Source organism: Penaeus vannamei, chromosome 24 (assembly GCF_042767895.1).
Source record: "Penaeus vannamei isolate JL-2024 chromosome 24, ASM4276789v1, whole genome shotgun sequence".
NCBI lineage: Eukaryota > Metazoa > Arthropoda > Malacostraca > Decapoda > Penaeidae > Penaeus > Penaeus vannamei.
In genome coordinates this window covers 36,221,278-36,233,777 of record NC_091572.1, presented here as the reverse complement: position 1 = coordinate 36,233,777, position 12,500 = coordinate 36,221,278, and the positions used below count along the sequence as shown (strand labels likewise).

General features: G+C 32.3%; 2 protein-coding genes across 4 annotated transcripts in view; one reads left to right on the top strand and one right to left on the bottom strand.

Moving 5' to 3' along the window:
* Positions 1-2,674, top strand: part of LOC113817094 (sodium channel and clathrin linker 1) — a 7,107-nt gene extending 4,433 nt beyond the window's left edge. Inside the window, exons 9-14 of the mRNA XM_027369093.2 lie at positions 73-215; positions 362-585; positions 697-894; positions 1,429-1,560; positions 1,754-1,924; positions 2,432-2,674. Coding sequence (XP_027224894.2) covers positions 73-215; positions 362-585; positions 697-894; positions 1,429-1,560; positions 1,754-1,924; positions 2,432-2,534 — 971 coding nt within the window. The 3' untranslated portion in view covers positions 2,535-2,674. The remainder of the gene's footprint in view (positions 1-72; positions 216-361; positions 586-696; positions 895-1,428; positions 1,561-1,753; positions 1,925-2,431) is intronic.
* A 1,014-nt stretch (positions 2,675-3,688) lies between these two features.
* Positions 3,689-12,500, bottom strand: part of LOC113817095 (BAG family molecular chaperone regulator 1) — a 13,762-nt gene continuing 4,950 nt past the window's right edge. For 2 of the 3 annotated variants that reach the window (XM_070138751.1, XM_027369095.2), the window contains 4 exons: positions 12,188-12,314; positions 11,661-11,837; positions 11,225-11,413; positions 7,403-10,656 (listed from right to left, as the gene is read on the bottom strand). In XM_070138751.1, the coding sequence (XP_069994852.1) occupies positions 10,537-10,656; positions 11,225-11,413; positions 11,661-11,837; positions 12,188-12,314 (613 nt within the window). In that variant the 3' untranslated portion in view covers positions 7,403-10,536. Of the gene's footprint in view, positions 3,829-7,402; positions 10,657-11,224; positions 11,414-11,660; positions 11,838-12,187; positions 12,315-12,500 lie in introns of those variants that run through there. The other variant, XM_027369094.2, reaches the window with a different exon arrangement.

Below are 12,500 nucleotides of genomic sequence, written 5' to 3'. Positions count from 1 at the left end.
GATTCTGAGTAGAGACGATCAACCAAAAGCAAACTTGAGCCAACATATTGATAAATTACTTTGCAATTACAGATGAAGTGCGGAGGCTTGAAAGTACAGTAGCAAGTTTAATGGAAGAAGCCGGGCAGAAAGCTAAGGCAGAGGTAAACAAGATTAAAGATGATTACAATGCTAACATAAAGAAACTGTCCCAGGAGGTGGCTCAGTTGGAAATGGTGAGCTTCGTGTGAACTGGAAGCTTTTGAAACATATCTTTTAATGGTCTGCATTGTGGGTGATAAGATTCAGAAGCTGGAAAAAAGACGCATGCAAACTTATTTATATGATTTGTTTATTTATTAATTGTTCATTACTTTTTTAGACTTTAAATCAGAAGCAGTTAGAATGTGACAGAAGTTTACGTGAACGGAAGAAGATGGCTGAGGAAGTTGAACGTTTAATGGCAGAATTATGCAACAAAAAAGAGCAACACAGAGCAGAAACGTTAAACCTGCATGATCGCATCAACATTTTAGAATCTAAAATTATAAATACAATTGCAGAGAAGAAGAGTGTTTCTGATCAGAATGTGCTGAGCATGAGGGAGTTAGTATCAAGTTCTTCATGTATAAAAAAGTGTAACTGCAGAAATTTCTTCTTTGTTTGTCGTTAAGTTTATTTTCACTGATTATATTTTCCTTTTTGTTCTTTCATCAGATACGAACAGCAAAAAGAGGAATTGTTCCACAGAATACAGGAACTGGAACAGCGACTGAGTACTTCACGTAGCGAGTGCGAGGCCTTGCGTTTAGAATGTGAAGAGATTAGAAGTGCAAATGCTGATGCTACAGCCACTTTAGAAAGGGCGAAAGAAGATGGTGAATCCAGCGAAAAGTTTTTAAAGAGACAGTTAAGGTTAATTAATTATTTTCCATTGTCTTTTTCTCATTGACCATATTCATTTATATTGCTCTTTCTGCTTTATTTTTATTTCATATTTATACCAATAAATTTGCACATTTTTATTTTAAAATGTATATATATTCCATGAAGATAAACCTTGCTTTGTACTTTGTTTACACTTGAATTTTTTTTATGTATGAAATGTTACATCATAATATTGATTATATATAATGTGTGTGTTTTCTTTCGTTGATTTTCATCCATAAAATTATGCATGTGTATTAAATCCACATATTTTCTTCACATTTCTTTCTTATTTTTGGTTCCTTCTTTAGTATTATTTTCTCTTTCTTTCCATTGAGATTATCTAATACTGTGATAGTTGTATTCATAAATAGAGTCGTATTAATCACATACATATAACAGAAACTCCTCACATCAAATTTGCATGAATAAACCCACACATAAGCATATATATATTGACAAGCACAGAGCGAAAGAAGGAATTATGAAGAGTCCATGTCATTTTCATTTTCCTCATCACAGACTGAAGACAGAGGAGCTTGAAGAATTATCATCATCCAGCAGAGTGCGTCTTGATGCCCTAAATTCAACACACCAAGAAGTTGTGACACAGCTGCAGGATAACATAGCTAGTCTCCAAGAAAGCTACACAAGGTAAAAAGGAGGTTTCTTATATGTATATAAGACTGTACTATTGTTTCCCCCATTATACAATTTTTTTGAATGCTGACAAAATTGGTATGCGAAAGGACAGACATTTAGTCAGTTTGTAGATTCACAAATGAGTCCTTATTTCTGTACTGCAAAGAATGTCACTGTGATTTATGGTAATCTTGTATATTTAAAGGCTACAGGTGCAAATGAATGATCAAAGAAAAGAAAGTGAACTAAAGATGTCTGAGGTCAGTCGACGCCTGCAGGAGTGTCAAAGCAAGAGTCAGCAGTTGGTGCGTTCATTGCACGAAGCCAGTACAAACTTGGCCATTGCTAGAGATCTCAATTCTCATTATGAGAAAAGGTATGAGTTCATTTTCATTGATACAATGGAGACAAATAATTACAAAATGCTTGAAAGGTGGTGATCATAAATCTTTTTTATTTTTTCTTTCTTTCAGAATATTATTTTATGTATGCCAGACATCTGATGTTATTGCAAAGAAAAAAATTCAGGCTGTTTTTATTTTCAGTCTTAAATAATCCATTTTTACATTATACAAATTAAATACTATTACAACAGTTCCTTTGCATAACCAAAGCCATATTGAAAGATTTTTGAACTTACAAGATTTTAAATTTAATTTTGATATTATTTTTTATTGTTTGTATTTTCATACCCAAGTTTATTATGCAAAAATTAATCATTTGAATGTATATATATGACTGCCAATAAATATATAGGTATATATTGAAGGTAAATCTAGTGTATTGAGAATGAAAAAAAATGGATATATGTGAAATTGATGTTACTATTGCCATTACCACTGTTTCTCTCATTTTTCTCGAATATAATTTTCTTTTTCACAAGGATTCAAGATGTAGAAGATCGTCTCCGTGCATCAGAGAAAAGGTTTGTTACCCTAAGAAGTGGATCCAGGCAAGATGAAGGATTATATAAGCCAACTTCTTGATATAGGCCAGTATTTATCTCGTATTGTTGCTTACATGAACTAAAAATTGCTTTATGACAACCGTGTTACAGATTGCTCAAAACTTTTATGGAGTGATAAGCTGAAATTCAGAACATTAGAATGATATATTGGCAGAAATATTTACTGGACACAGGATAGGTTACCTAAAGTTCTAGAGATCTGAAAATGAAATTCAGATTTTAGAATTTGTTTCATCTTTCAGTAAAACTATCTTGTGTATTGTGGGTATTAATGCCCGAGTGACCGAGCTGTTGGAGTCCTTTATTTCATGATTGAAAAGAAGTCAGTTTTTTCGACATATTTTTTTCTGTATGTTAAAAGTGTATCTTGCTTTTAACTGGTACATATTTTATCATTTTAATATTTTCTAGTTGTTCTCTTATATTTATTATGTAATGATGCTTTTGTGATATTGTTTACTTTAGAAGTGCATAACAAGATACCAAATCAGACTTATAAAATGAGTCCACTTTTATTTATACATTTATAAACATTTTTATTAAAAAGATAATCTGTTTAAACATTTAACTATCCTTAACTGCACAAATGAACCGCAAATCTTAGAAAAAAAATCTTCCCAGCCACCCGTAATAAAGGTAGGAGAGGTTCCAGTTCGTGATAAATGTCCTTATTCACAAAACCGTCAATGGGGAAATGATAATCTTGGACACTGATTTCAGTATTTAATATATCTCCATTATGATATCAAACTAGGAAATACAGTAAGAGCTCTGTAGTCATTAGCTGCACAATCAATACATCACACACCTTATACTTATAATTAATATATGTATATTCTTTTAAGATACAGACCATAATCACAAAATGAGAAGCAAATTGAATAAGCTGCAATCTGCAGTACTGGACAAACTAAAGGCATGCTTGATTCTAACAGAATGAACTTCCTGCTCAACTTTTGAAAGTATTAACAAGTTTAAAGTATCTAAAGACTTCTTGAACACTTTGATAGCACTCTGAAAAAAGCAAACATGCTTTAAACGTCCTACAAATTACATGGACTAATCTCAACCCATGATCACCATTTTAGACCTCCAAAAAATAGCAGTCATTTTTATGAGTTATTTCTAATTCTTGAAACTACTAGGCTTAATAAAATTAGGGGAGCTGAGATATGTAAAGGGACCTAAAATTCATTTCTAAGAGTTATTTATAATTCTTTAAACCACCAGGATTAGTAAAATTACGCAAGATATGGAGAAAGCCACCTAGAAATTTGGAGGACGTCATCGGGAAGTTTGGTCCATGTTAAAACCTACAATGAGAAAAGACGAATCAAACTCCAGAATCTGGCCTCTCTTTTGGATAAAATTAGCAAGAAAATGTGAACTATACAGACCTCTTTTTAAGTGTATTTGGATATAACAAGTTTTTTTTTTTTTTTTTTTCGAAGATCAATAATATACCTCTTTTTAAATTATTATATAGCTTGATATCATTGTTTCTAAAAACAGAATAAGAAGATAATGAGGAAACTAAACTCTTAATATTATTAATTCAAAGTTATACATCTGTTAATTAAAGTCAATTTCCCTATGTTAGATCTTCAAATAATCTGTCAGTATAGGCATTACTTGGCAACTTTTTCTAAAAATATGCTTAAAATTAGCTTTTCCAATACACACTAGCTACATGTCGGAAATCAAAATCTTGCTACAGTTGGTAATAAAAAAAAAATAATAATGCACACAAAAAAATATTTCCATACTAACAAAATGTAAATATAAGAAATAATAATAATTACTTTAAAAGAGACAAAGTACTAAATCAGAGCAAGAATGGGGGTGAAATATTAAACCAACCAAAAAAAGTTCTCCAAAAATTGAAATCTGTTCACTTTTCAGTGTACACTTACCAACTTTCAATCAGTGACATGAAGCAGAAATTAGGTACGAAAAAAGAAGGCAAGCCTTTTAATAAATATAATCATTAGCCTTTCTAAAGTTTAACTTTAAAATACTCAGATCTACCATGATAGGCGATTTCACAACCATACATAGCTGTAGGTTTACTCACATGCATTTAAACATACATACAGTTGCTCTGAAGGAATTGGTTAAATAGACTTATATCATTCACATGCATTTAGAATAAGAAGGATTCCTATAAAAAAAAATATTTTTTTAATTCCTACAGGATATTGAAAATGAAATCTTAATTCATACCTCAGTATTCAGTCAAAACTAACATAGCAAGATCATCAACCTGACGTACAATGTACTTTCATGGTTACCATGTATAGAAAAAAATATATAAGTGACGTTACGTTAAAGCAATGATGAAAAAATAGTTACAGAATAAAATGATTACTTTCTCTATTCGTCTTTCTTTTTGTATTGCATGTAAACTCTACAATTAACCAATTACATTTTTCAAATTTATGGAATGAACTTAAATTTAGGAGTCAGAAAGTCTTTTAAGAATTTCTTCACTTGCCAACTATGACAATTTGATTATGTGCCTAAAGAGAAAGGGAACATGCATTAATACATACCTACATATATCTATACAAACATTTATACATACACATATACACACATTCAAGGAACATAAATAAATGCACACATACATGCATACACATACATTATATACAAGTATGCATACACACTTATACACACACATGGATGAGTAGATAATTGGGTATTTACTTATATTTCTATTTCTCTTCATTTGATAGAAGTATATAACATAATAGCATGGCTAATGAAATGAGGAGTACAGCTATTCCCCAAATTCAAGACATCTGATATACGTATATTTCTTTCCATAAAATATTACAACTCAGCACAGATTTTACGAAATGCATATAATATAACACAGAATGCCATCCTCTACCTTGAGTTTATGAAACTTTTTTAACTATGGAACTGAATTATTTTTCTACATTCCCTACAAAAGTTATCTTTGACTTTTAAGGCCAGAATGTTCAATAACATAAAATCCTAAATTATTTGATAATACAAAAATATGTATTTGAATGTTTTAGTTAAAGAGCAAAATATGCTGGTGTAAGGGAATCAACAGCTTCTAATAACACAAAATTTTTACTGTAATATACTTCAACATCCACTTCAAATACTAGTAATTTGGTTTTATGGAAAAGAATCACATATTGAACTGTCTGCTCACTCATCTAATGTGTAAATCATTTGGTACCTAAATATATTTTTTCTCTGAGAGAGAGAGAGAGAGAGTGTGTGTGTGTGTGTGTGTGTGTGTGTGTGTGTGTGTGTGTGTGTGTGTGTGTGTGTGTGTGTGTGTGTGTGTGTGTGTGTGTGTGTGTGTGTGTGTATGTATGTATGTATGTATGTATGTATGTATGTATGTATGTATGTATGTATGTATGTATGTGTGTGTGTGTGTGTATGCGTATGCGTATGCGTATGTGTATGTGTATGCGTATGTGTGTGTGTAGGTGTGTGTATGTGTGTGTGTAAGTGCATGTGTGTGTGTGTGTGTGTGTGTGTGTGTGTGTGTGTTTGTGTGTGTGTGTGTGTGTGTGTGAGTGAGTGTGTGTGTGCGCATGTGTGTGTGAGTGCATGTGTGTGTGTGAGTGCATGTGTGTGTGTGAGTGCATGTGTGTGTGTGAGTGCATGTGTGTGTGTGAGTGCATGTGTGTGTGTGAGTGCATGTGTGTGCGTGTGCGTGTGTGAGTGCATGTGTGTGTGCATGTGCATGTGTGAGTGCGTGTGCGTGTGTGTGTGTGTAACGGAGAATTATTTACATCAAATGAGAGCCCCCACATTACAAGGGGGATTTCCACATGTCTCTGATATCTATTTACTGGAAGTGATGCCGAATGTTATAAAAAATATCTATAAACTTCTCCTTCCAGAATCTAAATGAATGGGATCAGTTCAATGGAAAAATTATCAAGACTATTACATAATAAGAAATTACTCTTTTTTAATGAAGATCAAAACTTGAAAAAGAAAAATATATATATAAAAAGTTATGGTTCCTTTAAATCTGCCAATATGTGACTGCACTTATGGTAAGAATTCCTGTTGTAATTTAGGGGCCCTCAATTGCTAAGCATCACTTTTCATTCAATCTTTTAATGTATTATGCAAGATTGAAACGGCATATTTAAGTTTGAAAAAGATTCAGAGGGGCTGACTAACTAAATATCGTGATAGTTAACACAGTGCAAGCATATATTCAGGCCTGTCCACAGGAGTGAGTATGACTGGCGGGCACAACAGAGGGCACTAGTAAATATGATGTCACAGGTGAAAGAACAACGGGGAAAATACTATTTCACCAAGTAGTTTACCCGCCAATTGTGCTCACTGGTGTGGACACGTCTATCGTCATCTATTTTGCCATTTGATAAAAGAAAGAAACAGATCAACAATATCTCGATGTTATAGCTGCCTGAAACTCAATGGTAATCATCAGCCTCCAGTCGCTTTTATAATCCTGTCTACATTGTCACAATTTTTGTCTCTTTATTCCTTCTCTATTTATTTCAATAACATCTTTTATGTCTTACAAGAACAAAGAGTGCCTAATCAGTAGTCTAAACAATGGCACTTGGTTCAGACCTGGAAGCACTGCCTAGCAACATCACTGTGGTATAGTAGTTGAAATTCGTGAACATCCCAGAGACTTATAGTAGGAGAGAGAGAGAGAAAAAAAAATGCTGCTAAGGGTGGAAATATTTTAGATGTAAATGTGTTGTATTGTATTGCAGATGACAATGTTCCAGTATACAAAATACTCAAGTTCAGAAATAATACACCTTATTTGGCAATGAAATTATCTATTAATCTTAATAATCCATGCTAACATGCATAAATTGAATCAAAACTAAAAAAAAAAAAAAATGGTAGCTTTTCTTTTTATTATTTTTGAAAATACACTCAGACCAATATTTTACAAGGCATTCAATATTTTTAGAGATATTAGCATTATTCTGTCAATCATTTTTAAAAAGTATAGAATAAAATACACATCTAAAGTATATAAAAGTGATGCATAGATCTTTACATACAGATTTAAACACTTTTCTTTTTTTAATTATCGGTGTGCAATAGAAAATATTCAGTGCAAGGGTTTTTATACACTCGCAACAATGCATAATTCTTGAGAATCACTGATTTTCTTGGAAACAAAAGCAAATGCTACATTAACGAAGAGAACCACCTACGTCATCACTCAATGTATTAGATCTAAACAACCTAGTCATCGTTTCACATTATCTTTTCTCCTCATATACACGTCTTTGTCATTTTTATCAAAAGCACTAAAAATATTAACCAAGTAATAGTAAACTTAAAGATTTTCAAATATCCTTTACTATTTTCCTACAAAAGGAACTCGATCTGTCAGAGAGCAGTATTCACAAATACATATATGAATAAGCATAAAGTCCAGTAACTAAAATATGTTTGACAAGTTAACATAGCAACATAAATGTTATTACTATTCCTGAGAGCTATAATATAAAATCATTACATCATACGATTAAACTCAACATATTTTAGTAACTTTTAATGGTACAGATACTACCTCAAAAGAAAAGAATTGTCAGGAAAAAAGTCTTTGCTTTCTTTGTATTTTATAATTAATAAACCAATACTTGAATTGTGACTAGTCTAACGCTGAGTGTGTTGAACCAAGACATAGGCATAGCAAGTGTTCGGATTTTTCATAGTGCTACCAAAAGCCATACTGAAACTTTTACCTCCACATTATTTAAGCATTTATGAGAAGTTTAATAAATTAGTAAGTTATTAAGCTCCATTAAGCACATACATCATACCCAGAAGTTATGTACATGGTAGACGGATGCATTCATGATTCCCATTTGCAACAAGGTAATTCTTTACAACAAAAACTCTGGATAATTTATATTCATATAATTCTAAGAATGATATAGCAGTTTTGTCTTTGCTTTTCTTTTTATAAAAGCAAAATAAGTCTTTATTCGTTCAGGATTTTGATATTCTAATGCACTTCCAACTATTATTCAAATTTCTCTAATAAAATGGTATCTATAATACAGCACAGTTTTTCATTCAATAAAATTTGCACTGCAATTCCAGATACTGAGTTCAGGACCATTTGCATGGCAAGGGAAATCAAATGTTTGTTTGTTTCAAGCAGGAGGGCTTCAAATTATCTACACGAAATTCAATAATCCATTTTTAGGGGTGAAATGAGGATAAAATAATATTATGAACCAATGGCTTAACTCTACCTACAAAAAGGGAAAGAAACAATACAAAAATAATAATAATTAATAAATATATCTATAACATATTACAAAACTATACTCGTTATCTACAGAGAAAAAAAATTCTATAATCAGTTCAACACTCAATAGCCGTCGTAAGGCAAGATACGAGAATGGGTAACATTCAAAAAATACACTATTCATTTAATTGATACCTGAATTAATATCTACCTGTTCTAATCACTTTCAGGTACATAGCAATATGGTGTATATATTTTAAAATTCAACTTGTAAAACCTTCAGGGGAATTGTACTGGACATGTTTTTTTTGTTTTTTGTTTTTTGTTAATATTCCCCAACATAAAAACTGATGGCAGGATTTTTAGCAAGTGCTCTCAACACAAAGCACTCCTGAAGCTGCATCACAAAGACTGCCCTTCTTTGAGAATCATAGAAAGGGGTTAGTACTGAGACAACGTTTGTAGTGTGTTTCTCTGCTTTTCTGAACGTTAGACTTCCACTCTGACTTTGAAGCTGCTGACAGACCGACATACAGACTGGCTAACTGGAGCACCTGACTGACTGGCTGACTGGAGCAGCTAGGTCAGTCAGTAACTCCAGAGGCCACATGGCAAGTTTAATGTTCCAGAAAACTTGACATAAATCACAGAGATGAAGGTCAATAATTTTCTTTTCCTTTTGTTTTATAGATACCAAAGCAGACCAATTTTCTCTCTCCGACAATGTTCAAGGAAAGCTGCAAATCATTGACGTAAAAGTCTGAAGAGAATATTTCTTAAGCAATTGACATTCTGTTTCTCTCTTTCTTAGCTGCACCTTAATATGACTGCAACCTATATTTCTTTAATCCACCAAATATGTATAACTAGCCATAGTATAACATTATATAGAAATTCACATCTCTGGTATTATAAATATTCACTATTAGATAGAGTAATATATACTACTAAAAACTAAATATTCAACCTATTTTTGCTAATGGTTAATGTACAATTTTGTTTTTGTTTCTGGAAATATGCATGTGTGTAATCTTTATCTAACTATAAAATACAGTGTTCTACTCAATTTTCTAAAAAAGATAATGAATAAATAATAAAATCTAAAAAAAAATGAAAAGTTAAATAATACCAACCAAAAAAGAAAATATAACAAAAAATATACAATCATTCCTTTTCCTACAATAAGAGTGGACTATCTCTTTAAAACGTCTTTATAAAAACAAATAAATAAAAATAAAAACAAAACAGAAAATCCCATAAAAGCAGGTGTAGTAAACACATAATGCAAAAACAACAGAAAAAATGGCTAAGCAAAAAAAGAATGGGAAAATTTTTTACATTCCACAAAAATTCAAAAGGACTACAGAATTCTCAAAATCGTAGCATGAAAACAGAATCCCATGACTGTGGTCCCAGAACTGAACATCTTAATGGAAGTATTAAGAAAAACGAATAAAATAAAATAAAAATTAGTACATGAATATCATGCACACCAAAGCAAATACATCAATTCCATGAAGGTACGTGTGAAATTAGTTGGGCATCTGGAATAATCAACAATATTATCCTAATAATCCTGCTATTATCACTTTCATTATATATATATACAAAAAAAAGTGCAAGACATTTGTAAATGCCATAGCCGTTTCAACTCTGCCACACACTAGATTACAGCATCAAACTCGGCAAAAAAAAAAAAAGAACCACCAATGTCTACTTGTTTTTGGAGCATATCATCACAAAGCTAAGATCTTAGCTGTTACTAGGAATAGCTCTTAATTAGGTGATTAATGTTTTCTTGTACTTGGTCCGTCCTTTCCATTAAATGCTGGATTCTCTGGACAACTGACTTCCTCTTCTGTCTTGCCGGTGCTTGGTTCTCCTGCGACAAGGAGTGAGAGATGATTTAATACTAACAAGAAAGGAACATATTCAACAATAAATTTTTTCTCAGTGTAATTTTTTTGGAGGGCAAAGGTACAAAATAAGTCTAATAAAAATAAAGTGATTCAAAAAGTGTTCTGGCTTCACAACCTTATCATAAACTACAATTCACTCCTAGACCATGTAATATCTGTAATATTTCTTAACCAATGTCGACGGGAAAATAATGCATTCCCCTTGGCAATGCCTAGTTAAATGTTTCTGTGCATAGAAGGCTCTGCCAATGCTTAGTCACAAAGGAGTCAATTAGTAGATCTTGCGACCTCACTTTCCCTTGAAAAAGCAGGAAAATGCATTTTTTTACTAATGGAATTACTGTTAACATTAAAGTTCCTTGCTCTCTATAACTTACAAAATCAAACCAACCAGATCAAATGTCCACCCAAATAAGGTTGTTTTTTTTCAGTTAGAATTAACCTAGACAACCATGAATGATATCACCTCTTCCGTGAACATCCTCCAAAACATAGTACATATTACCCGGCACTTTCTCGTGTAAGTCTTACCTCGAAGGATATTCCATCGAGTCGTTCCAGTAACCTCATGAACTCCTCATTCACCCCAAGCAGTTGTTTCTTTAACTTCCCTAGCGCTTCTCCACACAAATGAGGTTCCATGTAGCCATTAGCAATACTGTCTACTTCAGGCAATAAGTCGTTCAGCTTTTTTTCCACCTCCGAGCATGAATAATCAATCTGAAAATAGTGATCAATATTCATACAATGATTTTTTCACCTCAACTCAGCTGTTTGTTCTTTAATTTGAAGAAAATATAATAAATATCTATAAATACATATATAAATAAATTGCAACTAAATCATTTGTAAATTGATTTCCTATTTGCAACAAAGTAAAAGAACATGAAAGTGTATACAATTACAAAACCGACATACATTAACTATAATCATATATACATAAAAAGACAATGAGACACTTCCCTACCTGCGCCACAGCTTGATAACTAGCATCGTCCTCAGGGTCATATTTCTTCCCCAACACCATAACCTTTGCCCCAGGCCCAATGCCGTAGCTGGCAAGGGTCACGCCTGGGTCGGCCAGGTTTTTCCCTTTGAATATGATCTTCATACTGGCTTGCGAGATATGAGTCACTGCCTCAATCTGTAAGGGTAAGGGATTAAGGAAAAGTGCACTCTGAGTGGGATGCAATTGTCAACTAATATATGTACAAATAATATATATAAAGAAAAATAAAATGATAAACTAATGCATAATGTATAATATAAACTCATAGCGATGTCAATCTGATATGGAAATATATCATTTTCTCAATAAGCAGATATCAAAAATCAATTCAATAAGATTATCATTATTAATTCATTGAATTGCCATATATCTTGACTATCCTCCAAATGTCAAGAATAATCAATAAAATAATCACACATTAGACACTATTCCAAGCATTTTAAGGAAATAAAGAAGCTTAATACACGCATCTCGCACAAACTTACCTTACTGGCCAAGTCCGCCAAGGTCATGGCACCCCAAACCACCAGCTCGTATTTACTGGACCCATGACATAATAGAATGTTGTACTCTGCATCCCCCATTTTAGCAGGGTTTGACTTTAGGAACCGTCTGAAAATATAAACTCATGGTGAAGTAATCAAGCATAGCCCAAGTACTTTTGCGAAATAATCAGGAATATGAGATATGTTGTAGATAATAATATATCATAGACGTATATAAGTAAGCCTTTTTGCATGGAATATTGCAAGGTGAATAGCCTTTTAAATGTTAAAAGAAAAAATATATCAATATCAT